The 27371-nt window shown below is 41.1% G+C and overlaps 1 protein-coding gene across 2 annotated transcripts in view; it reads left to right on the top strand.

Moving 5' to 3' along the window:
* The window catches only part of JAZF1 (JAZF zinc finger 1), a 187799-nt gene that overhangs the window by 25222 nt on the left and 135206 nt on the right, over positions 1-27371 (top strand). The window contains exon 1 of one of the 2 annotated variants that reach the window (XM_030943725.1): positions 6771-7198. The exons of the other annotated variant lie outside the window; for it this stretch is intronic. Within the exon in view, the coding sequence (XP_030799585.1) occupies positions 7069-7198 (130 nt within the window). The 5' untranslated portion in view covers positions 6771-7068. Of the gene's footprint in view, positions 1-6770; positions 7199-27371 lie in introns of those variants that run through there. 2 annotated transcript variants of the gene reach the window in all.

The following is a 27371-nucleotide window of genomic DNA, read 5'->3' as shown; positions in this document are numbered from 1 at the left end:
TGGCTCAGTTGCTACCTGCTGGCAGCCAGAAATTTACATTATTTTAGAAAGGCTAATTTCTTTTGTGGGTATACTATCACAGAATGAATAAAAGCACAGCAGCAGTGGACAGCCAAAGGGAACTCTTAATGCAGTGGAAGAGATTAGTCTTGAATGTTTACTGCAGTCATCAGGTTTTTAAGAGTAATGACCTATTGGATTTACTAGAACTTTAAATGTGAGGGAAGCAATTTTTTAAAATATTTTTATGAGTATGCAATCTTTGTATTTCATCAGAGTATTCTATTATGTTAAGCCTCTTCACTGGAGGTAAACATCATTGTGTAGCCATAAAAGTGGATATTCATATTACTTGATAATTAATTGCTAACAGCAATTCAAATATATCTTGGAACTGGGTACAGCTCGGGATATCCAGTATATTTTGTTTGAATGGTTTCAGCACAGTCTAACATGAAAGCAAAGGGATTTCCAACTTCCAACCCCATAAAATGTTGCAGCTTCCTGTATAGCAAAGACACAGTTTACCTTCCCGAACTCTGATGGGACAACATCAATATTTCTGCTAGAAATAGAAGTATATAGAATTCATCTTCATGGCTACTTCGGGGTATGCAGAAAGAAAAGAGGAAAACTTTACATCTCAGTAAAGCCTAGAGCTGACCTCTCCAAAGCTCTCATATACACTATAAATACTACAGGTAGGTTGTGCTTCACCAGGGTCTTCAGTTTATGGGAGGGGAAGAAGGCTGGTTATTGAAGGCAGGTATGCTGGCTCCATTATAATGATGGAATTCCATGTGTGGATGAGATGATAAGGAAAACTATATCACTTCTAGTAATGCTCAGTTGATAGGTTTTAACAATCTTAGGCTTCTTGTGACACTGCAGCTTTTTCCTCAGAAGGCAGCATAGGTTTTGAAAATGGCTGATAATTTGTATGTGAGTACTGAGACTAGGCTCAAAAAATAATGGGAGTGGACAGAAAGAGGACTTTTTGTTCTGTTTTTCTTTTCATAAAGTTGCAAAACACTGTTCAACAGGTGTTTGCTGTATTCAAGCACTGATGTGTATTTGATTTTGGCTCCCTAAGACATTATTCAAAACTTGATTTTTTCAGTTTCATTCAAAAGGATATTGTGCCAACTTATGTTTTAATGCTGGATGTGTGTGTGTTATGACATAATGCTATGTTAAGTCAACATCATAATATTTGTTCCTTTGTAGGAGCTCAATTTATAATCTGAACTTCTTTTCTAAGTGGAACAAAGAGGTTCAGCTGGTTGCTGAACTTGATATTGCTGTATCATTATTTGTCATTCTCTTGCTGTATTTCCAAGAGAGTGATTTTGGGCACCCTGCTATGAAAAAGATTATTTAACATTATTTCTATATCCACTTCCTATATGAGGCTGTCTGAAAGCACACTGCAAAGGTGAAATACTCCCTAGTACATGTGTAAGGGAGACAGAATTGTATTTTCATACCCATGTAGCAGAAAAGGCAGCCTTTTCAAAAGGCAGCCTACCTGCTGCTTTGGGAGCTCTCTTGCATGAGGAGGGCTGCTGCCTGCCCTGCCTCTGCACTGGTGGAGAGGGACAGCTCTCTCTGTCCCTCCTACCTTGCTGATGAACCAACTTGCTCAGTTGGTTCTGGTGTGTGAAAAGATGGCAGAAACATGAAGTGTTAGAGAGAATGACAAACCACAACTCCTTCACACAATGTGCATCCCTCCAAATGCAGCAGTTACTGCAAATGTCCAGGCTTTGAGGGGAGAGACATGTGCTTGGGGACTCTGTGGCTGGAGGCCCCAGTACAGTGTCTAGTGATGATGATGATCACTTTGAGGAGCAGAAGCGGGAGTAGACATAGTCCAGCAGCTTGTCTGCTGTATATCCTCCTGGATTCTGGACTGGCTGCTCCCTGTGTTTTGATGCATACCACAATGCTATGGGTCAAGGAGTGTTTAATGTTCTTCTCCTGATCTTGGCCATGGAAATGAACTGGACCCCAGCACTGTGCCTGATGTCATGTCATGACTGTACTGCTTGGTACACTTTTCTAATGCTTAGTTAGGGTGATGATGAGTCAAGGTTTTTTGTTCCCTCTACAACCAACTATTCATGTGCCTCCTGAATAAATTGGAAAAAAGAGGATTATTGAAATAGTTGGTGTTGGAGCTGGCACAGCTCTCATGTCAATTAAATTTCAGCTACTTGGTTGTACTTCCATCTCCAGCCCAGCAGAAAATGCAAACAGTCCTCACTTTAGAATCTGGTTCTTAGGTGTGAGAATATATAGAAGACCCTGATCTCAGACATGCAGGAGTCTTCTCAGTTGGCACCATCGCTTTCTGTCCTTTAATTAGCCACATAACCTTTTCCCTGTTTGGGCTGGTTTTCAGATGTTTAAGGAGAGTATCTGCTAAACTGCCAGCTGTGCCACGTGTATAAGCTGTTTGTGAAGCAGAGCAAGCTGGGGCCTCAAGCCTTAAACTAACAGTCCTCTCAGAGGATCTCCTCTTGATGGTGTTTACTTCTGGATTGACTCTCCAAACATTCTGCTTCAGCCCAGAAGCACCAGGTAAAGCTTGTTTGCTGAAAGAGTACTTCCAGGAAGGTGGTGGTGGAGCTTGTTACTCTGCATCCTCTCTCCTGACTCCTGGTTTCTACACCTTCTCTGGGCCAGACCTCTGTAGCTTCCAAGTCTTTGGCACAGATACCACGTCTTTGCCTTTTAAGACTGATTGTATCCAAAGTTGTAGAGCAGAGTTGCAGAGATGACATCTCCCTCCCAGCTGCCTGCTGCCTCTAGGAACCAAATTTGGGATCTTGCGAAGGCAAGAACAATATCTGTTAGGCTGGTAGGGCTTCCTGAGCTGTGCCGTGCCTGGAAAGAGCCAGTGAAGGCACTCAGGAGATCGGGAACCTGTGAGGATTGGCTCACAGGCTGTCTGGTGTTGGGGAGGTAGGTCAGCTGCCTCTCCTCAAGCTGGCCCCACTGGATCATCACAGACTATTACGATCACTCAGTCCTTTATATTGGAAGGGGGCTTGGGAATTCAGCTGAGGAATGGATTAATTGGAATGAATTCCTCCATAGGTCCAACTTCCTCAAAGGGAGCGCTGAGTTCAGGTGAGGTTATTCTGGTAGTATCCAAACTGAAGTAGCTGTCTAAATTGGTGAAGATGATCTTTTAGTGTATTGTACCTCTTGCCTTAAAACATTTCCCTCAGACCTCTTGGTGTCTGCGCTTGGGGCTGCCTTTTGCTGCTAATTCTGAATGCAAAAGCAAAATACCAGTCTCAAGGAATTGCCAAGCTTTGACACTACCTCTTGTTCTAAATGGAAGTGTTCAAACTGGTGGCAGCCTGGCACAAAATGTACTGCCTGCTTGCTCTAGCACATAATGTAACACAGCAACACCTGCAGTTCCATAAAGATTACTTACTTGAACAGATTTTACATTTAGACTGAGATTTTCTTTTTCTGACGTCATTCTGGTAGTACTCTCCCATGCCTGGTGTTTGTTTCAGTTTTTGTGAGTGGATCTCAGTTTTGTTGGTGTTGGTTGTACCTGTGGTGATACCAAAGCAGCCAGAACCACAGTGCCCTCTCCAGTCCCCATGGCACCAATAGACAGTGGGTCATCAAGGTGACATGTCAGCTGTGGCATCTGCTTCCTCAGGCAGGCTGCTCACATTTTAAACTGAGTTTCTGTGCAGTAAATGTTACCTGTAGCACAGGCTTGTCAGTAAAACACTGCCCTGTGGTAGAGAATCCTCAGTGGTTAAATGGCACACATAACAGTTCTTCAGTTTTGGAGGATTTTTTAGATGAATAGAGCCAGAATTAGTGCTCTGGTTCATTCAGCTGGTGGGTCATTGTTGTTGCCACTTCTGTTGAGCAGAATGATGAGAGGAGTTGCAAAACTGTGCAAGTGGGCTGGAGAAAACTGAACTGTAGAGGATTCTTCAGTGCTCTGACTTCATTGCTGCTTTTATTCTGACCTTTCTGCACTCCTTTGGGTTGTCATTGAGAAAGGCCATTACAAATTGCACCTAGAACATAAAGTCCCTGCTTATCAAAGTCCCTGTCAGTGTGGCTTCCAACAGCATGTAAGCTTTTTTGTTGTGGTAGGGGAATTATGATGTTCTGTTTGTGGCTGGGTTTCTTAATTATTTTTTTAAGCTGATTTTGTAATGTTGCCAGTAGAAATCTGCTTAAGGGAACTCTTAAAGTAAAACAAAAAAGTCCCTAAATTTAAAAGCTAGGAGCTCCCCCTACTTGCTGTGGCTCCCTGGCTGTCTGGACTGCAGGTCTTGTTGCAAATGCCCAGTTAAGATAATAGCATGTGACCCAAAAGCAGAGCTGGCTCGGCCTTCTCCAGGGTCGTGATGACACAACTGAAAAATGAGAAAATTCTTCAGATTACTAGTGGGTTCTGGACCTGTGTCAGACAATTTTCTCCATTCTGATTACTCTCCATTGTTTTTTTCCTGACTCTCTGTGCCCAGTGGGTAGCATGGGAAGCTACTACCCACTTTCTTACCCAGAGTCCAGCTTGCTGGAAAGAACATTTCAGTGGAGTTGTGGCACCCTTGATGTGAAATAGTTCAGGTCCCCTTTGATCTGGGGAGGTGAAGGCTCTGCTTTCCTGCATGGGTACCTGCTATCTTTACCAGCAAGATGTTTCAGGCAGAAACGAGTGTTTTACATCTTTTACATATGCAGAGTCATAGAGTATTCTGAGTTGGAAGGGGACCCTCAAGGATCATCAAGTCCAGGTCTTAAATCCCATACTGGGATTGAGCCCACCACCTCGGCATTACCAGCACCATGTATTATACCAGCTTCTTTGCAGCTCACATGATTTCATGTGCTGATCCACAGCTGTATCCTCTCCCACAGAGAGGATACAGAGAGGTATCCAAATGGTGCCAAAGCTGCTCACTGGACAGCCCTTGGCAGCATCTGAACTTCTGTGGAGAGGTGGGGATGGAGGGTGAAGCCTCTTGACGCAAAACAAGCTTATTAAATGTAACACGGTGGGTCACTGCCCACCTGTAAAAGCTGTAAAAAGCTGTAAAACCAGCACTCTGCTTGGCTGTGTCCCCGTCCCTGCCCACGCTGCCCTCCGTGTCCCTTTCCCGGCGCGGAGGGCGCGGCGCGGGCGGGGGGCGCCCCGCGTGGCGGCCGCGGGCAGCGCACGGCCCGGCCCGGCCCGGCCCGGCGCAGCTCCCCTCAATTCCCAGCGCCGAGCCGGCCTTTGGCTGTGGCCCGGAATAATTTGGGTTTCGCTTTTTGGCCTCGTAGTTCTTGAGGCGGCTAGTGAAGAAAAACACCGTTAGAGATTTATTCCCTCAGCTTTCCAAACAAACGGGTCTCACAGAGCGGGAGCGTGTAATTTCTGTGCTTTGGAATGCTCGTTATATTTTGCCCTTGCCTGATTTATTACGGTGCCTGTGCTAGGTATAAATATTAAAACAATTTATCATAAATTGAGCATTGCAAAGGCGACATCTGTTTCAGATAACAGGTTTTTTGAGTCTAAACTTTCACTGTACAGTTCATAAACTACACATGGGTCTTAAATACCTTTCTTTAAACTCAGGTCTTTCCCTCTGTTGTTGAGTGGGCTGACACTTGTAATATTTAGTCGAGTGTTCATACGCTCTGTTATGGCTTCTGTGTATGTTTTTGGAGCTGAAATGTTAAAATTCCTCAGCTAATGCGTGGCATGAGGATGCACTTTAGAATGGGATTGCTGGGTCCCTTACTGCTTTCTGTCCCCTGTGGCTGTGATGCCATTTCATGAGGTGTTTCTCTCCTTGGTCATCAGGCCAATACCATCATTGTGGTAGGTTTTATGTAGCTGTGGTATCGCCATAAAAACTGACACGGCGCTCTCCAGTGCTTTTGTTACACTGATAACATATTAAAGAAAAAAACCTCATGGAGTTCATTAAACAGAATCACAACATCTAGCTTAAAAAAAGAAGTAAAGGCTCTGCTTTCCTTTGTCCCTTTACAGGAAAAAATGGGCAGATGGATTGACAGTTCAATATATTGTGTGTTCTTCAGATTTGAACTTCTGTAAGAGAACAAGTGTTTCTGTCATACTCTGTAATCCTGCTCTCCCATGAGATATCTTGAGAAACCTCAGAAATGGCATATCAAAATTGTAAACCACAAAGCATAACCCTTAATACAGCCCTGGGGCAAACCTCTGTCTTCTGAATTGCATGGCACAATGGAGATCATAGAATAAAATAATGTTTTGCCTTGGAGGGTTTTTCCCTTCCTTTTTTCAAGCTAGTTCTAATATTTACAGTATCTCTGTTCTCTGCGGATTTAATTGAGTCAATTAAGATTCTTAGGCTTGATTCCCCCAGGTGTGGGTTAAAAGTTTCCCTTTTTTTTGTTCTTCTCTCCTCCCTCTTGCCAGCTGTTGTTTCTTGTTCTTGCCCAGTTATAGAGGAAGCAGCTACCTGGGACTTTGGTACCATTTGCAAAGCTATTGCAGGGAGGTGATCTACTGTGCAGGCAAGCATGAATAGCACCTGGCTTCACTTGCCTTTATTTCTGCTTCTTTTTATGCCCTTTGCAGTGTTTCACGTCTTTCAACTGTGTCTTCTGAGGGTTGTTTTCTTGTGTAGAAAAAAATCTCTTTGTTTTTCAGTAGTCTTACCTTCTAGAGGAAGGATTAAGGGGAAGATTTCTTCATAGTTCAAGAGCTGGAGTGGGCGTGCCTGTACTTCAGCTTTTGCCATGCTTAGCTCTGTTCCTTATCAACACCATTACCCAAGAGAAAAACTGGTGTATTCAAGCAGCTGTTGATGACCATGGATGTTGAAGTAGCAGACCTTTCTCAGGCTGGGACTCTGTATGCAACATAGTCCTTCAGGTACTTGTTCTCTTAGAGGCGTCTCTCAGTTCTTCTGTGGCTTCTTGCTTTGCATTTGGGCCAACTGAGAATACCCAGGTACACGCACAGACTGCATTTTGTGCACATTCAGACATGCACCAGGCTCCTATTGAAGTGTAAATGTCAAAGGTTTCAGTTGGATGACAACCAAACATCCTCAGAGTAATCAAAGTGTTGTACATCAGATGGAATGCTGCCAACCAGCATTTCCTTGGAAGCCCGGGACGAGAAGTGCCGTGACTCTGGCTGCCAGGAATGTTTTCAGTATAGGTACACAGAAAAGCACTTTTCCTTCTTCATTTGGCAAGAAGACTGATCATTGTTCTTGGTGTTGCACTTTGCATGTTACTCTTGTCTTTAAAGGATTATTTTACACCAGTCACGGTATTTTAAATATGTGCTCTTAGAACTCCATGGCCACTTGATTGTGGAAAAACTAATTCACATATGGCTTTCAAGAATGTGCTGATCTAGGTATTGATGCTCATTTGGATGACCTGAACTGATGGCTGATATGACAAATTTAGCTTGCAGTAATGTAACTTTTAAAGGAGTATTGGTGGGAGTCATGTCCTGACTTTAATCCCAACATGAGTGTCTTAAAACAGACCTTGGTGGTATTCTTAGTTTATCCAGGTGGTCCAGGGAATAGTAGTAATGATAATAATGATGATGAAGGATGATGATGATGTTCTTAACTTAGAGTCTTGTTTCAGAGGCCAAGTTAATGCCTTGTTTTCTGTTCCTCTGTCTTTGGCTATAGATTTGTGAACAGCTTGCTTCTCCTAAAGTTCTTGCATAGGCAAGACTGCAGAGAATATTTGGTAAGTTTGTTACTGGGTTGGAGGAGTGATAACTGCTCCACACAGATCTACAGCAAGACTCAGTGCCCAGAAGACCCTTGGCTGTGGTGGTTGTGTATGTAAAGACTCCAGGGTTACCATGTTCGGGCTTGAAGTGGTCTTCTGTACAAACATTAGCTACTCCTCAGATATTGCAAGGGGTTAGGTGCTGCTTTGGGACTTGCTTCCTGTGTGTAACCTGGCATGGAAATCAGAAGGGTTCCCAGCCTCAGCGCCTACACTGTTGAATACTGTTACCAGTGACAGCTGTCAAAGTGAATAAACAAAGTTGCATCTCTGGAGGATTTCTCCTTTTTATGGTTATGGTTTTTCGCTGTGGCAAAGCTGAGCTGCTAGCAATCTAGACAATCTTTCTCACTCACATAGAATAATTTACATTGGAAAAAACCTGCAAGATCTTCAAGTCTAACTGTTAAGTTGGCACTGCCAGACTGCCAAGTCCACCATTAAACCATGTCCATAATGAAGATCGGCAGATCTTTACTGCATATTACAAAAAACAAAAACAAACCCTGCCTGATTTTAAGCAAATGATAGACTGAAATGTCTTTATGTGAATGTCAAGAAGCAAAATTTGTGCCATCTGTTTAGAGCTTTACTTCACTCACTTCCAGATTCGTAGGAGTGAGATGACTTATGGGGATAGAGAGGTATAAACACTGTGCAGAGTGTGTGTGTGGGAATGCACAAGGGGAAAGATAAACATTTGCATTGGGTACTGCTGTCTTGTGTGCAGCCATTCACGTGTCATCAATGACGTGGGAATGGCTCAGAAGTGTGGTGAGGTTGCAGGGTGGGTTTTGCCTGCTTCGAGTGAGGCAGGAAGAGGTTCATGCCTGTGTGATGTGGGTTCTTCTGACTCTTCTTGTTGTGGTCATATCTCACATCAAGAGAAACCATTGCCTGTTGCAACTGGATGGCAAGTAATATTGCTCTGTTCAGTGGGATTCCCTAATCTGGCAGGTTTGCTTTAGAATTTGCAAAGCCTTTTTCATTGATTCGTTTATTTACTGGTTTTGGATTCCTGTTGCATATGGGAAGTCTCTGCTCTTCCAGGGCTAACCCCATGCTCCAGAGAAATAAGTTGGAGTAAGAATTTCCTGGGCTTGATAGTATGTTTGGGCAGCAAGAGTTTCAGCTCTTTGTGACATGCTTCTGTAGATTATCCCAGCTCAGAGGCACAGATAAAAGTGACTATGTACAGCTGTGATTGATGTTAAGGCTTCGGACTAGTATTAGCTAGCTGTCTGTTCTTCCCTTGAATGTAGCAGCTGTTTCAAGTTTGAAATTTTTATTTTAAAATAACCAAAACTTAACAGAATACTGATACCAAAATTTGATTTGCAAACCAGATACCTTCACAATGTTGATCTGCTCTGAGCCTCTTGCACAATGCTGGTTACAGGACTTCTTTGCCCTAATACTTTCAGCATGTATCTTCTGATTTTGAGCTTAATATTTCTAGTATCCAGTCATCTTAATACTTGCTAAGCTCTTCCAGTGTTTATTCTTGCTATAAAAATCATGTGGACTCTTGTGAATTAAAATTTGATTTTTTTTCTCTTACAGCCTTCCCATCCCACCACCCTGTAGCTTGTCCACCTTGATTCGTTAGTCTTTCAAAAAAGGAGAATTTCCCTCTCCACCATGTTGTTACTGTTGCAGGCATTCCAAAGGTGACTTCTGACCAGTTTTAGTTTCTTTCATGCTGATTCCCATCAGCAACGTTCTGCCATTTCTCTCTGTATCTCAGGATTTGTATCCTCAGCAAATATGTCAGTAGTAACTTGCTTAATAACATAAACCTTTAAAAGTCACATACTACATGTCTAGGGTCTGGTGAGGCAGTAATGTTGCTTGAAGCCCATCTGCTTGGGATGACTCCTCACTTACAAGAACCATTTCACACTTGCAGCTCTCCTTCTGTCTGTTCAGTTAGTGACGTGAATATTTGAGTTTAAAACTCCATTTAAAATTTATATATGCTGTGGTAAGACGTTAGCTGAGTAACTAGCATTGCCAAATGTTAGGGTAGAAGATTTAAGGCTTCATGATGGGCAGTTAGTTTTTTTCAGGTGAAAGGGGATGTTTGTGTGAGAGAGAATGACGAATTGCAGGCTGACAGCAGCACGGATGAAGCAAGTGGGTTTAGGCACCTTACTTGTCTTCTTAAATAGAGAAATAATGTGGGTTTAGCTTCTTACCCAGGAAGAGCTCTGTTCCTTTTCCCTGGGTGCTGGTGCATGGAGCAGAGTGCTCAGTGGCTGTGTTCTGTGCTGGTGGTGGCCAGGAGTTCCTGGCTGTGTGAGATGTCCATCCCTGCCTTGGCTGTGACCAGACAGTCGCCCTCCATGGCTCAGGCTGCCCATTCCTGCCTTGGCTGTGACCAGCAGCACACAAGCTCCATCAGGCTGCCATTTCCTGCTAGCTGAACAGAGCAGTCAGCCATGGCTAGGCTGTCCAAGCAGACAGAGCAGTCACCCCATGGCTCAGGCTCTCCATCCCTGCTTGGCTGTGACCAGCAGCAGACAGAGCAGTCACCCCATGGCTCAGGCTGTCCATCTCTGCCTTGGCTGCTGCCAAAGAGAGCAGCCACTGTGCTTCAGGTACTGGAAGAGAATTGGTGAGTCTGGTCTCATGGGCTCCTTGTTCAAGAAGAACTGCAGTCCATCCCCACCCCTTGGGGAAGATAAGGAGACATGCAAGTTGTGAGTGTGGAAAAGATCATGTTAGGTGTTTAGGCATTTATCCAACAGGCAGCTGCATTTTGGTGGGGCCAGACTTGCACAGGATGTTTTGGCATTGCTTGTGGAAGGTTTTACTTTGAGTGCCACAGTGTTCAGTATGCCTGGCTTAGGACAATATCTGTGCCATCAGATCTTCCCTTCTGTTTGCTCAGGCAAGAGAGATGAGCACCATTCAATATACAGCCCTTAGGACAAGGCTGCTTGCTGTTGGAGGACATTTTCTGGGGGTTGCTGGTTTTTTTTTTTGTACTCCCTGTTGTACATCCCTGGATATCAGCAGAAGAAGCTACTGTGGAGTTCCATTTGTGATTTAAATGTTACTGACTTTATCTAAGAAACTTATTCTCAAAGCAATTAGAAAGCTATTCAGTAGTCCTTAAGTCCATATTGACTGGCATTAGTTATATTATCTTTCTTGGTATTTTTACATATAGAATGCTGCTTTCATCAATGCCATTGTCAGGTTAATACATTCAGTATTACCTGTGTTACCTTTCTTTAAATGCTTTCTATGACATTTTGTAAAACTTCTACATTGTTCGACTTGTTGAAAAGAAGTTTCACGAGCCAACATTAAAAAAAGGAGATGCTGCTGAGATCCTGCTTCAGGCCAATTCCTTCCATGTCGCCGATGAATTGAGCTGCTGTATCTATAGCAAGCAGGAGAGTTTCCAAAAGAAATTTCCTGAGTACTGCTTTGGAGAAGAGTATTTCTAAAATGAAATTGCTGTCAGCAAAGTTTCCACCACACCACCTCTTGGCAATCCCTTGATGCAGGAGAAGCTCTCCGTTGAGTCTGGCCATGTGGGGTGGTTTGTCACACTGCTCCTGTCTTCATCCCTGATCATCCTGTGTTTCATCCCTGATGCAGCGTGGCATGCTGGACTGATCGGGAATTGGCAGTCACTCTGTGGCCTGTGTGCTCCTGTCTGTGCTCCCTGCTTTCTCTCTACTGCGAATGAAATTCACTTTCTCACTTCATATGAGTGTCAAAGAACATGAATGCTTTTGACTGTTTTATGTGCAGTGTTAAGAGACCAAAGAGAACTCTTACTGTATTTGTCAGCTTGAAGATGGTGTGGTTTTAAAATTTGTTCATGTTAATAATTCTAGAGTTAAGAGCGGCCACAAGTCCCATTGCCAGAATCTTATTGGAGCTGTGAAAATTAAGGAGGTGATAAAAAGCTTTTTCCTTGACCTGCCAGGAGAATAAATGTTTTTTACGTAGGTACAGTTCTCTTCTGAACCTCCAGACAGACAAGTAGACATTACTTTCTGAAAATACTTGAAAATCATTTTTCAACTAAATTAGGATTAGTGTCTTTTTAATTTATTTCTATTAATGAATGTCATGTGAAATGGCTTGGCTAGTCCTGACATTGTTTAAAAAGAAATATCAAAATACTGTACCCAATGGAATTAATAAGACTAACTTCCATGGCACTGTTAAATATTATTAATGCTTAGAAACTCACATGCATTTGTTAAAAGAGAATCAAAACAAATATCAAATAACTTTGCCCCAGAAGACCAACAGATGTTTTGTTAAGGGATTTGTATGAAGACTTTTTTCTGTTTCAGGTTTTGCCTTATTGCCATTTGAAGTTTTTTTTTTTAACTTTACTGATTCCTTTTAAACCTTTTGTTTGAGTGATTTCTAATTCTCATTGAAAAAATATCCTGTGAACATGTTCTTTTAGCTCTTTATCTTATTTGGACAGCAAAATTAAAGAAAATTTCTGAGTTAAAAGATGGTGAGGTTTCTCTTTTGTTTTCCTTTTTTAATTCTGTTTTTCCTTGTTTCAAAACATTATAGTTGATACTGTTTTGATAATGATGGAATATTGTGAAAGGCTCATGACATTTTAATCTATTTAAGCTTATTTGAATTGCCACACTACCTCCACTACCCATCACTCCTTCCCCCATCTCCTTTTCCCCATTTCCTATGACTTCATTGGGATATTTTTATATCTTGTGCTCCAAAGTGGTGTCAAAGTAGATGCTCAGCTGCAGCGGGTCTGGCAGATACGCACAAACTGATAATGGGCCTCTTATAATAACAAGTAGATTCAGCTCATGAATTTACACTTGGAACTAGGAAAAAAATCCTGATTTTCGGTTGAAGTGTTGAATGTAATGAAAAGCATTTCCTTTCTCATCAGCCTAAACTGCAGTCTGATCATGGTGGATTGCAAGTTCCTCTCAATGAAGCGTGAAATTTTTAAGCTGTGTAGAGCACAGGAAGTCCTGATCTTACAGCTTCAGACATGAAGATCAGGTAGGTCATTTTAGAAGAAGTGCCCTGTCCAGTGAAGAGAAGCTTTGCAGATAGCTGAGGTGAATAATCAATGCTCTGTCTCCTCAACTTGTGTTTGTTTTTTATGGCAGTGTGTGGAAATAAAGATTTCAGATATCCTCCTAAAGAGTGCAGTGAAAAGCATCTTAGATAAAATTGTGCCATGTTCATACTTTGAAGTGCTTTCTGTATACTTCCAGTTAGTTTTTGAACAGCTTCCTTTCAGAAAAGCAAAACTTTGCACTTCTGCAGGGATACTCCTGCAGCTTTAGGGATTTTGGGGTTGAAATACTATGAGTCTGACTTTTTGGACCATTTAGTGTGAATTAGTGCACTTTCAAAATCTATTGAAGTCAGGAGGTAAATAGTTTGTGTGAATAGTGTAGCCAAACACACAGTTTTAATACATCCTCCTTTGGTATAAAAACTACCAGTGCTGTGGAGAAGAAGATTTCTGTGCGGCAATTCCTCTGGGTGCTCTTAGGCCTTCTCAGGCACACAGAGGCTGGTGCCTCTGACGTTTCATGGCTTGCTACCTCAGCTAGCAAGGTCATATTTTGCTGGGCCATGTCCACATATGTTGTAATCCCATCTCTGATGGCCCCCATGATCGTGGTGGCACTGGCTGCCTCTGACATTCATGGGGTGGACATAAGGTGCTCAGGGCCAGTGACACATGCAGTACTTTTTCTTTCCATTCTTTTTCCTTTTTTAATAAATTATTTTAAAGGAAGCATAATACTGGTCTTATTTTTGCTCTCATTCCATTGCACTTAATTCTCTTCATAGCAAAGTTACTGCAGCTTTGAGGACAGGGAGGGAAAGACCTATGGTGGTAAAGCATTTACAGCACAACCATCTGGCTATCTTTCACTTCTTCCATGAACTGTAAGGTGATGTACTTAAACTAAGAGTGAGAAACATCTTGCCTGCTCTGGATTTGGTTTGGGGTTTTTTTTGATAAAGTGAAGCTCTTCCCCAAACACCTTAACAGTAGTGTCTTTCACTAGGGTAAAAGGTGGGATGTGAAGACACTCCTGCCAAAGAATAGAGCGTGCTGGAAGACCAAGTATTTGGTGGTCTGTGATGGTCATCCTGAGAATAATTTGTCAGTTCTCAGCTTTTGTATTTCACGTTGCAGTTAGTAGTTGAAATGTATTCTAATTAAATTCCTTCTCTAATGGTTGTGGCTATCCCAGCATTAGTTTCATTAAATTAAAACTTAAGAACACAGCTTGCAACTCCTACTTTTGAAATACTATTTTTCACGTGCACTGTTAGATCATCTTCATACGTAGCTGAGAGCCTCCGCTTTGCAGGAGAGGAGGAAAGGAATTATACAGGGCTTCTTTCCCACACTTACTATCCTCTGAGGAAAACAAAGGAAAATCTCTTCCTGCACTTCTTAGGATAACATGTTTCAGTGAAGTATGACCATGTGTCTCCAATCATTGCCTTCCTCTCCAGGCTACTGCTCTGCTTAGCCTGGGTTGGTGGCCCCTACCAGTGTGCTGGATATTGCACCTTGTTGCTCAGAAGGGGAACTCTTTGTACAATTCTGCAAAGTGTTATCATAAAAACGTTTTTCATGCCTGATAGATCAAAATGTGTGTGCTTTGCCATCATGATAGATTCTTGTATTTTACTTATCTTTGCTTTTCAGCAACCTGCTTAGGTTAACAGCATAATTTATAATTCTTCAATTGTCATTTTAGAAAGGGATCCTTTTTTTTCCTTTCTTTCTTCTTCCTTTCTATTAAATTTTTCTTCTGTTACTGAACTGCCTGCATGTTCAGTTATAAAATACAGATACAGTGACTGAAATTCATATGGCATCACCAGCAGTTTGTCTGCTTTACAAAGATTCTGTCATGTTTTTGCTGTCTGGAATTTTGAAGAAACACTAAAATAATACAATTTGAAATAATAATTCTAAACACAAAAATCATAACTTGAAAATACTGGAATATATTTTATTGAAGTGGAAGAGACACTTAATGAAAGTACTTTTGGCAGTAATTGAAAGACATGTTTCATGTTCCACTAGATGCACATGGCTTAGGAAAGGAAGTACATTTTTGTTTATTGTAGGAGAGAGCTAATGTTAAAAATACTTACATTATTTTGATTCAAGATGAGCAGTTTCATTATTCCTGATACCTTAAATGCCTGCACCTGCTTGCAGCATCAAGAACTTATGATTTGTCATTTGAGAATTGTCTGTGTAACTAAATTTGGGGATATTATTCTTTAAGTGCTTGCATTGTAATAAACTTAGCCTTCTAAAGTAATTTGTAACCATCTGAAGTTTAATGTTTAACATCTCTGCTCCAGCACTGGTAGCAAAGTTTGTCTTAATATTGAAAAAATAGATGACCTTCTCACGTAGCTACAGAAAACTTGAGAGACACAGGAAGAAAGTCCTCTTAGGTCTTTTAGTTCTTCAAAATGTTTGAATGTTGATAGAATAATTTAGATTGAAAAAGACCCTTAAGATCAAGTCCAGCCCCTAACCCAGCACTCCCAAGTCCAGCCCTAAACCATGTCCCTAAGTGCCACATCTGCATGTCTTTTAGACATACCTTTAGATGGTGACTCCAGCACTTCCCCAGGCAGTCTGTTCCTGTGCTTGACAATGCTTTCAGTGAAGAAACTTTTCCTTACAGCCAACCTGAACTTCTCTCGCTAACTTGAGGTCTTTTTCTCTCATCCTGTCACTTGTTGCCTGGGAGAAGAGGCTGACCCCAACCTGGCTACAGCCTCCTTTCAGGCAGTTGTGGAGAGGGAGATTGTGCCCCCTGAGCCTTCTTTTCTCCAGGCAAAACTATTCCAGTTCCCTCATACACTCCTCATAAGAGTTGTGCTCCAGACCCTTTACCACATTTGTTGCCCTTCACTGGACAACCCACCAGCATCTCAATGTCTGTCTTGTAGTTAGTGGCCCAAAATATTCCTGACATTCCCCCTTCTTTGAGGGGAGTGAATGGGGTTCTGAATAGCAGTCCTGAGACAAGGCTTTATCTGCCTGGATGTGTTTGCATGAGCCCTGGGGCGGACTTCATCTTGCCTGCAGATTGCCTATACAATCTGGGAATTGTACAGTTCTGCACCGTAAATTATGGTGTTGCTCTGTAGTTTAGGGGCTGGTGCAGCAGTGCTGGCTGCTCCTAAGTTTCAGCATGGAAGTGCTTAGCTGGGTGTAAGCAGCCTCATCTGCAGCAGCGCTGGAGGGGTGACATGGGCACCTGGGGCTGCAGAGCCACCTCTGGATTTTTTCCTCAAGAGGTAGCATGTGCCTGTGGAGTAAAAAGGCAAAGCAAAGCAAACCGGCAGAGCCCCAGTGTTTGGGTGAGGGAAGCACACTGCATGCGGACTGCTTAATCAAGTCTTTCAAACTGCTCGGAAGGGTTTTCAAGAGAAGGAGCTTTGATGATGTTTTCAATTTGGAGTCAAGTGCAGTTTTTTATTGTCCTTTTGTGTTGTTTTGAAAGCATCTCTTGTCCTTGGAAGAGTATCCTGTTGAAAGCATCCATCCATCTGTATGGCTTTTTTTTTTTAATTAGGAGAGGGAGGGATCGCAAAATGACTGGCATTAAAATAATGCAGTCCTAAATTTGTGTGGTTAAGTCTATGGGTGGTAGCATTCTTTATAGCTTCAAAAAACTGAAAAAAATACGGGTCATGGAGTCTTGTGAACAGGTGGAAATATAATTCTGACCTTCCCTCGTTGTATATTTTTATATTCTGGGATAATTTGCCGGATTATCCCTCTTAAGGAACCAGTTGTTTTGCAGGTTTATATTTCCTGGTGGGATTTCGTTGGAGCGACGCCTTGCACAGTTTAGCTCTTTTCCCACAGTTAACGCTCCTCGAACTAAATGTGTGCACGTGTGTTTGCACGGAGGGTGCAGGGTCCTGGGCAGAGGGAGGGATGCGGGATGAAGGGATCTTGAAGGGAGGGATCCGGGATGGAGGGATGCGGGATGCAGAGATCCCGGTCCCCGTGTTGGGGCTCCCGCCGGGAGCGCGGAGCGGCTGCGTTTCCGCGGGCGCGGCAGCAGAGGGCGCTGCAGGGCAGGGGATGGCGCGGCACTGCTGCCGCTGCTGTTACACCTCGCAGGGTTTAAATGTCTTACAATAGTGTTTCTAATAATTAGCTGTTATTGTATCGTACCATATATTAGCTTTTTGGGTGCTGCTAGCTACTCTGGTCTCTAATTATGTTAACTCTCTTTTGGAAATTGCAATTCTGTTTACATGCTGATGGCTACCCAGATTCCAATTTTCTGTGAGGCTTCTAAAGAGAAATTGTAATTATAAATTAAAATAGCCCAACGCTCTATTTACAGTCCAGGTTTATGATTCACGACAAAAAAAATTATCTTGAGGTCCCTTACAAAAGTAGGACTAGTAGGAGAAGTCAGACTGGGCAGTTAGGGATATGAAAAGCCTTAAAATGCCTCCAGTTTGTTCATGGTGGGTTTCTTTGTAGTCTTACTTTCTCTAAGAACTGTAACTACCTTTCAGAATCTTTAAATTGGAAACCATCTTCCTTCCCGTACTGTTTAAGAGACAGTATGACTGATTTTGACATTTATGTAAGTAATTGAGAAAACTGTCTGCAAGTTGATCCATTATTATTGTTATTGTAATTATTACTATTATTATTAACATGATTTATTTTCATTAAGTTTACTGACCAAATGTGACTAAGCAATTGAGTTTTAAAATGTGCAGGGTTTCAGGGGAGAGTTTTGGGGATCATATGTTTCACTTGTATCACACAATCAGTTGTGTTTTCAGATTGACTTACTGAAAAATCAAATATAATCATTTCAAAATAGGATGCTATTTAAAAACATATGGGATTTTTATAATTGTTCCCATTTTACTTGTGTAATCAGTATTAGATTATCTGTTTCTTGAACATCTTGATTCAAGAACAGTTTAAACTAAATGACAATGCTTTAGACTCAAGAAATTGTGAGCTATTCTCATGAAAGCAAGAGCTTTGGCATTTTTAGTGAGCTTTGTTTTAATGTCCTGTGTCTTTCTACCTACATTTTATGATGAAGCTTGACTGTGTGGCACTTCACTAATCCCTTGAAAGGCCAGGCAGTTGTAGCAAAGCATGTGATTCAGAGCAGTTTTCTGCATATTTAAATATGTACCGACAGGTTGCCCTCCTCAGATCACTGCTTACTTGTGGAAGCAAAGACAGTAATGTTCTTTGAGCTCCGTTTTTGTCCCTACCTGCATGCTGCTCTACTAGTCTATTTTGCCTGCAAAGCAATGCCTTCGAAAAAATGAATGTATGCCATGTTTAATTTCAGATTTTAGAGTCACAGGAATTAATTATGGCACATAGAATTGTACTTTTGTTCTGGTTTCAAAAACTCATGATATTTTCCCTCCAGCTCAAATCTGTGCAAAAGCTTCAGAATGAGCAGAGGTTGCAGCTTAGTTGTGTTGAAATCCTGTCCAGTGATGCCTTCTTGTTAAAGCTGTTGGACTTTTATGCTTGTTGAGGTTAAATTTCTGACTGGGGCTTAAAAAGAGTTCAGAATACAAATCAGTTGTATTCTGAAGAGCCTGCAATGCTGAACTGGGGGTACTGGGAAGCAGAGGAGTGTGTCTCTGCAGTCACTGGTGCAGTGTGTTCTCGGCATCATTGCTTTGCTGTGAGCTTTCATCAGGAGTGGCTGAAGTCATCAGACCCTGTTAAAGGGGTCCCTTTAGCATTTAGCAGCATTTTAGCATAGGCTTCATTGAGGATGCCTTTCTGGACAGCAGGAATGGGGAAAGCTTCTGTTGATGCTCACCTGTTGATTCTCACCTGCAGCTTGTGGCTCAGGACCTTCCTGAACCTTCCTGAAGTGCTATCTCTTTATGGTTTACAAGTAGAAAATGAAAATTAACAAATGCTGCTGTGAGAATGTAAAATGCACCTGTGTCCTGGGTTCCCATTTTCCAAAAGTAAAGCCTCATGACAGAGAACGAGTTTATAATGTGGGTGAGAAGCTCAGGCCATACGAAATCTTAGGACTTTTTTTGGGGGGAGAACAGAAAAATTCTTCTGTCCCGCAGTTCTTCAGGTCCATGTCAGTGCCACTGCCTTCTGAAAAAATCCAGGTGAGAAGGCGTGGAAGTTTCCTGATGCCTCTGGAAGCAGACTGTGTGCTGCTCTTTGTGATCAATTTCAGGCTGAGTTTTGGAGGAAGAGTCACACATGAAAACATGGAAGAGGGCAGGACAGTGTGTGTCAGTGTGTGTGTGTGTACACATACAGAAGACTCTTGCACACTGCCTGCAGTGGTGTCACATCAGAAAGCCTTCCTCCTCTGACTGAAACCACAGGCATTAGCACCATGCACCATTTTCCTACATACAGCTCAGTAAACCCATGGCTTTTACATGTACAAATGGTGTTAAGCCAGCTTGATTTAAAAAAAAAAAAAAACAAACAAACAGAAGTTGTCAGGTAATTTTAAAAAATTAACTTTTTTATGGAAAACATACAACAGTCTAGACTTTAGAAAGAGTGATGAATAACATGGCTGCATTTCAGTTCTTATCCTGCTTTTATATATAAAGACTGAAAACCAACCCAGGTTTTCTGATTTCAGACAAATTTCACTCAAGCCGAGCTACCCTTTTGACTGAATTGGAAACTCTTTCTGCAAACTTATATAATAGTTTCTTAGTTTTCCTTTTGTGCTGCTCTGACAAGTTGAAAAATAGACATTGGTCCTGTGAGTGTGTATATGTGCCAGTAAAAGAAAAAGTCTATGCAGGTTATCGGTCAGTAACAGTCAGACCATGGAACAGCTGAAAACATGGAAACAATTTCCTCCCTAATTTGGGCAGATTGGAATGCATCCCCAAAATCCAAACGGAAATAGTAAAATTTAAAAACTTTTTATTAGTACCTAACCCAGCTGCACCTGGCTGGCCTAATTGCCTTCAACCTGGTCATTACTCAAAGGCATGAAGTTTAGCCACCAACAGCACTTATTAATGTATAATAGGAATTTACTTGTAAAACAGAATTATTGGAACGGTGTGATATCATAAAGACAGAGGTGCTGACATTTTAGATTGTTTTATATAGGGATGTTGAGTTATAATTTAGGAGTTGGATATTCTTTGGGTGATTCATCATACGTAGGTATAACTTTAAATGTCTGGTGAATATATGTAGAATTAATGTTTGCAATGACCAGCTCATGAAGCATGCTTTTGTGAATAAGGTCACATTTGGTTTCTGGACAATCTACTTCTCCAGCATTTTGTGAAAGGTTGGTGCAAAATCTAGAAATACTGAGGCTGCAGTTGAATGAAATGTTTCAGCAAGACAGCCCCTCACTGATTTCTGTAAAGATGTCAAAGCCTAAGCCCATAAAAGTGCCTGCAAATTTTTCTCTTCATATCAATGGTGTGAGAAACTGAATACATTCATTCTGTTGGACCTCAAACTTAGAATCTGTCAATATGATTCCAGTGATTGATGGTTACAGACTTTTACCTACCTCATAAATATAATGTGCCTTGATTACAGAAGCACTGCTAGTGCTGCTATAGTTAGTTATGTCAGCACTTCCATTGTAAACCCTGTTTCTTTAGGGGTTTATAACTCCATCATAAAAATTCACTCTGGGATGAAATTTATGCCATAGGCTTCTAGACTGTAAGCTAGTCATTGGAAATGCAGATATACTAAAAAAGAACACAAAAAGAGTCGAACAGAAGCAAAAGCCCAGACTTGCAAATTTTTCATGTGTGCATGTTATTTCTGTAGCTGAGAAATTACTTCACTTTTGAGATGAAAGATTCCTGCCTTTTTCTCCCTAGTGGAAGTCAGGCTCTGTGTGGGTGTCTGTACATACACACATACATACATGAATAGACTTCTGTCATAAATATTTTAAAAACATAATAAGTGTGCAATAACTTCCTTTAAAAAAGCTTGTAGTATTAATACATTGAAACTTTTATCTGTAACATAAACCAACACTAAACACCAATTTATAGATAAAATACAATTGCTGCAATGGAGCATGAAGGTCAAGGGAAAAGCATTAAAAATATATTCAGTTAAATACAGGGATTTGGGTGTCAACCTCACCTGGGCTAAGTTAACTTCAGTAAATATATATACACTTCTATGGGCAAAATGACACATGATCCATGTGTGGTCTTTTTTTTAAAGGATGAATTGTTTAAAGCTTGTTTTAAACAGCCTCTGATGTGTTGTCTTAAAACACACCTTTTTTTTAATACTTTGAGATTACTGAAGTAAACCTCTAGCAAGTAATGTTTTGTGTTTCTTTTGTCTAATGTAGAAGAACAGTTCTACAAATGTTTCTGCACTGTTGGTGGTAAACAGCACTATAAGATGTGGGTTTTCTTAAATTACAGTAGAATTTGAATGCTCTGGTGTTCTTAGTCCTTAATTCAGTATTAAATTTTTCCTGTGTTTTGAGTTTTTTTAAAAAATGCACATTGTGGTTAGGTTTGAATTTTTTTCTTGCTTTTGCACATTGTAAAGTTAGTGTTTGAATACCAAAGAGAACTGAAAACACTGGTAACATCTGTTTCCACATTCCAGCCTGGTGATATGGCAGATAATGATTGGAACTTAATATGTGACATATCTTCCAATGGGGCTGAATTTGCAAGTAGTGTGAAACTGGCTTACTATCATTTAATTAGTTAATGTGTCTAAAGTTTCATTAATCTTTTCTTGATGTGCATGTTACTGCTTTTCAAAGACTGATGAAAAAGAGGAGGAAAGCTTCATTTCTTCTTTCACCAATTCTTTCCCATTGCTGGTTAAAATAAAATTAAGATGTCTGTCTAGCTATCATTTTTATGAATTATAGATAGAAATAGCTGAGTAGGAATTATTTTCTTTCTCTAAGTACCCTTAAAATATATAGATGAGCCTAAGATGAGGGTTGTTTCTATTACTAAAAGTCCCACTGCTTCAACACTCTACAGCTTTTAATAAAGAATTGAGCTAAGCTTCTTTTTATTTAAAGTACAAGTTAACCTCAGATGGATACCTTCACTTGATTTACTGATATTACCTCTCCACTTGATTCACTTTTAGGTTTTTGGCATAAAATTTCTAATGGCTGGGATTTTTAGGAGGCTAGAATTTTTCCATTTGTAACACAAATTGAAGCTCTGTAGCTTTGACTCTCTCCTCTCTCTCCCTTCCTCCTCCCCTCACCCCCACTCTATCTGCAAATAAAAAGACCAATCCTCCCAAAAAGCAGCTTGCATATATCAAAGAAGGGATCTGGAATCTTAAATAACTTTATTTATGAAACAAGAGGGAGTGGGTGGTGGGACGCTAGCACTAAACTTTTGAGGGTGGGCATCCGGCTCTCACAGTTTACTTGGCTGGTTGAATATCTTGAAAGCCTTAATTTAAAAGTCATCTTACAATCATTTTTAATTGGCTCCAAGTAAGTAGTTGAGCATTTGTTCTGATAAGGAGGTTTTTGCTCTATGTGTGCCATAAAATCAGCAAAAAGAGGGATCTGTTTAATACAACAGTGATGCTGGGCTTTTTTGTTTCTGGGGTTTGCCCTAAACAGGATTTACCCCTTAAGGCAGCAGTAGCACACCATAAAAAGACCATTCTTTTACTCCACAGCAGCAAGGCTTTAACTTTCTGGTTTTCAGATTTCTTTTTTTAATAGGCAGCAATAACAAGACTTCCATAGGGTGGTTGCTGTAAGTACTGTACATGGTGTCTTAAGATCAGAATGCTTTGCCTGCAATGTTTTATTGCTTTTTGTTTAAAAAGGCCTGGGAAAGAGCATCTAACAAACTTCAAGGTTCAGCTCATGTTTCTGGAAACTTTTCTGGGTGGGGAAAGCTTATAGATGGAATAAAGTCTAGCTGGTTTTGCTGATTTACACTTACGTTATTGCTTGAGTTGTCAAATCTAGGTACTCCCAAACCCTGACAAATATCCTAGTTTGCATTGGAACAAAAAAAACCCTAAACCAACCAACCGAAAAAAAAAAGCCACCAAGAAAACCCCAGTGAAAGACAGAGAATTTAATTGAAAATTTGGAATTAAATGCTTCCATGCACCATTAATTCTGTTGCTATAGAAATGTCAGCCTTTCTTTGCTCCCACATATCTATTAATTAAGTCAGTGTGGCATTTTTTTATCTGAGGATTTGTTCTTGCTTACCCAGGAACTCAAAGTCTCGTTTACAGCTGTGAAGGGTATTTATTTGGAGAAGCTAGTTGCTTTGTACCACCCTCTCAGTTCCTTTTATCATCTGTATTTTTAAAGTCTCCTCCTGACTAAGCTGCAGGTGGTCTGCTTTTTTTTTGAGTAGCACGTAGAGCAGACACACACCACCCTACAGCCCACTGTCTAGTTCTTGTGTTCAGTGTGTGTAATGTGAAATTCCGTGCAAGTCCTGTGATGTTATGTTTTTGTTTTCCTTGTTCGTTAAAAAAAAAAAAAAATGGTTTTAGGTGGCTTTTTCATCAGCACATCGGTCACAGTTGTTCTTTACCTGTTTGTTACAATTCCACTGGTGGTAACCTCTTTGTCTGATTTTGTCTAATAACAAGTTAAGATTGTGAACTGTGCAGCTCTGAGAAGTCCCACTTCTCTGGAATTCTGTGGTTTCCTAACACAGTTTCAGTGGAGTGGGCTTCCTGTAACATTGGTGGCAGTCAGATGAGATGTCTTCAGATGTCTCAGGAGAACACTGGAAGGTGCCAGCCCTGCTCCTAAGGATGGGAAAACTTTTCTGCTCCTGCCATGTAAATGCATGGTCCTGAGTGCTCATGGTGCACCAGATAATGCTGGCAAAAAGATAATGCTGAGATAATGCTGGCAAAAAGACAGCTTCAGAGGGATGGGAGATGTGCATTAGAAAGTGTATCTGACCCAAAGCCTTATTCTCTTTCAGTTGCTGAGTAATTCATAGAAATTTTTCAGTTTTCTGGAAGTTACTAGGGATTCCTTTTATTGAAAATTGTTCTTGGCTGTCCCTGTAAAGTTGAAGGTGCATGAACTCCTGTCTTTTGATGCTTTGTTTGCTCATTCACATGAGGTTTCTAATGGTTTTTCACTTGTACTGATTGACTCAGATAATGTGGCAGACTTGTTCTGATGTTTGTTTGAACTGGATCATCTTACTGCCACGGAGTTCTTTGGAAGGGGAAGACTGGCAAGTCAAAAGAAGGAGACTCACATCTGGTACAGACAAAACAATGCATTTTTCCACTTCTCCTATAAAAATGTGTCCCCTGACCCTCCCTCCTCTCTTCCCTAATCCTCTTAAAGCATTAGTTTGCACGCTTGCTTTGCACCTAGAGGTACAGTGGGCTTGCAGGAAGCAGTCATATATTCATTCTGGCAGTGTGAGCTGTCTTGGTGCATGAGGTGGTGGGTGCCCCCGTTTTTACTCTCTTCTCAGAAAAGATGAGATTATTCAATCATCTTGTGCCAAAGTATGTGTGAGGTTTGGGGAAACAGGCTTTCAGCCTGCATTTTGTTGGAAATGTTCACTGAGAAAAGTGGGGCCTGCTGGAAACCTAGGTGATGCTTAGGGGAACTACCCTGTAGTGCAGCCCCTACTGCTTATCTTCTCCAGCTGCCTTAATCTCTTTAAAACACCCCCTGTGGCTGAGGATTCCAGGAGCCTTGAGCTGCCAGGAGAAGTGGCCTCTCCCTCCTCCATAAGCTTTTCTCTGGGTACCTCTGAAGTAATGGTGTACTTGGCTAGAGATCAGATGCTTTTTCTCCTTTTCAGTCCCTCACCCTCAGTGGAGGATAATTCTGTTGCTGTATCTAGCAACAAAATGGCCTGTCAAAATGTCTTCTGGTGACACTTAACTTCAAAAGAATTTTGGTGACATTTGGCATGCACTGTTAACAGCGAGAACCTGAAAAGCGTATCCAAAAGGTCATTTAGATATATAAGAACAGCGTGTCAGAATCTAATGATCTTTCAGATGATTGTGAGGGGCTCAGAGAGTCTGTAGGAAGGTAATCTGGGTGCTAATGAACTTTACAAACTGTCCAGCTCTGCGGAGGTTGCTGTAATGCCCCAGTTAACTGGTGCATTTCTGTTAAATCTCTGGATGTCACTTGAATGCTGACAAAATACCGGGGAGAACTTTGGTGGCTTTTGAGGATTTTCTTTATTCTTTTTTTTGAAGCCAGAGAATTTTTTAAAGGCAGGTAACACCTTAATTAGCTTGATAGACTATCCTGACATTCTTAACTCAAGAAGAGCTGTGTCCTTTTCCTCTCTTAAAAACTGTCCATATGTAATAGATTCACCATGACTTTTCAAGCTAGGTATTTTTTTTGCAAAGTATTGGGATGTGGAATTCTTGAAGCAGTAAAAACATTAAGTACCAATTCTCTGTCCTTTCAAAGGAGTAAGGATATCTGTGTTTATATATGCATGCATGTGTGCATGCATGCAGTCTCCCACACAAAAACTGACTTTCAGATCATTTAGAATACAAAAAATATTTCCTTGGTGACTGTAAAATGCACATAGAAATTGTGGAGCTTCTTTTACAGAACCATAGAGGGGTTGAGGTTGCAAGGGACCTCGGCAGGTTGGTCATCTGGTCCAACCCCTCTAACCCCAAAGATGGTCACTTAGAGCATGCTACCCAGGACCTTGTCCAGATAGCTTCTGAATATCTGCAAAGATGGAGAATCCACGATTTCTCTTGGCAACCTATGCCAGGGCTCAGTCAACCCCCACAATGAAAAACGGTTTCCAGCTGTTCAGACAGAGTCTACTTCATTTTTTTTACCTCTGGTCCTGTCAGTGGGCACCACTGAAAAGAGCCTGGCTCTGTCCTCTTTGCATCCAATCTTAAAACATTTCTCCAGGCTGAACAGTCCCAGCTCTCAGCTCTTCCTCGTAGGCAAGATGTTCCAGTTTCTTTGTCATCTTGGCAGACCTTTTTTAGGACCCTCCCCTGTATGTCCATGTCTCACTTTTACTGAGGAGCCCGGAACTGGACGCAGCACTCCAGCTGTGTCCTCACCAGTGCTGAGTGGAGGAAAACAACCTCTACTCAGCGCTTCTGACTGATGCAGCCCAGGACACCATTGGCCTTCCTTGCCACAGGGGCACACTGTTGGCTCATGTTCAGCTTGGTGTCCACCAGAACCCAGGTTCTTCCATGCTGAGGTGCTTTCCAGCAGAGTGACCCCCAGCACGTTATTAGTACACAGGGCTGTTCTTTCCCAGGTGCAGGACTTTGTTCTTCCCATTGCTGAACTTTGTGAGGTTAAGGATTCTGCTCATGGCCTGCGTAAGTTTAATACAGTTCAGCCTGGAAATTATTTTCAGGTTAAAGTGTGTTTATTTGGCTTCCTTTTAGTACATCCAAATGTTAAACCAGTTGAAATTACCAGTTTATCTGTGAGGGATGAAAGGGCAGGCATGAACTTTCCTTTGATAACTAGTCCTATTATGAAAGGTTTTAGCAAGTCAGAAATACGTACTATATTTTGTTCCTCATGTGAGCAGTCTGTACGAAAATAAATCCCTTAGGATGTGACCAGAAATGGTTGCTTTTAAGCTAATACAGCTTAATATTTTTCAAGCAGAGTAGACATACTGTTTTGACTGTGTTACCATCAGATTTCAGCATTTTTCTCAAAGAGCAGGTATCTGCTAATAAATTTACCTATCACTCTCATTCCCACAGAAGAAAATGAAAAATAGTCCTTCTTATCTCCATACTGCCTTTATTTTGTACCGTGGCTACTGCTGTTTTGTAAGTCTCTGAATTTTCTAAAGCCTGTGTCTAGCAACAAATTGGATTCTCTTCCCCAGCTATTCCTCCTGAAAGAGAACGCAGTAATGCTTGTTTGATAAACAGAATTTATTTAAAGACTTCTAGATGCTGTACTAAAATTTGCTCTGTGTTCCTAAATGAACACAGAGAAGTCTCCACCATGTGTCAAAGTAGATATGCCAAACAAGAAAAAAATATGAAGTTGGGTAAGTTTTATTAATACTTCTCTAGATTTAACTGTTTTACCTTTTGATCCATTGTTGAATTTTATCCTGTTATCATTCATCTTTCATAAGATGATGGCAAGAGCCTTGCAAGTAGTTTGTGGTCCAACGATCTGCTCAAAGCTTAGCCTGAAAAGGACAGGATAGAGTTGCTGAAGCTGGAGGTATGAAAATGTAGCACTTTCTAAAAAAGACAGATGCTTTTTAAAAATACAGGAGATAGAACACTTCATTAAAAATACATCAAACATATAGATATTATATTGCAAGAATTTGTTAATGTGGGGTTTTTTCAGGTGCTGTGGCCCATAAAAATGTTCCTTGCAATTCTGAAGCACATTACTGTCCATGGCACTTTTAGGAGTCAAACATACTAGTTACTTTAATCGGGATAATAATTTAGAGTGTCAGAAAGGTAGTGTACCTTTTCAGCATTTCCATTTGGTATTATTTTACTCCTTTAATAGTACTTTATAGTTCCCAACCTTGCCTCA

This window comes from Camarhynchus parvulus, chromosome 2 (assembly GCF_901933205.1).
Source record: "Camarhynchus parvulus chromosome 2, STF_HiC, whole genome shotgun sequence".
NCBI lineage: Eukaryota > Metazoa > Chordata > Aves > Passeriformes > Thraupidae > Camarhynchus > Camarhynchus parvulus.
This window is presented reverse-complemented; position numbering and strand designations above follow the sequence as displayed.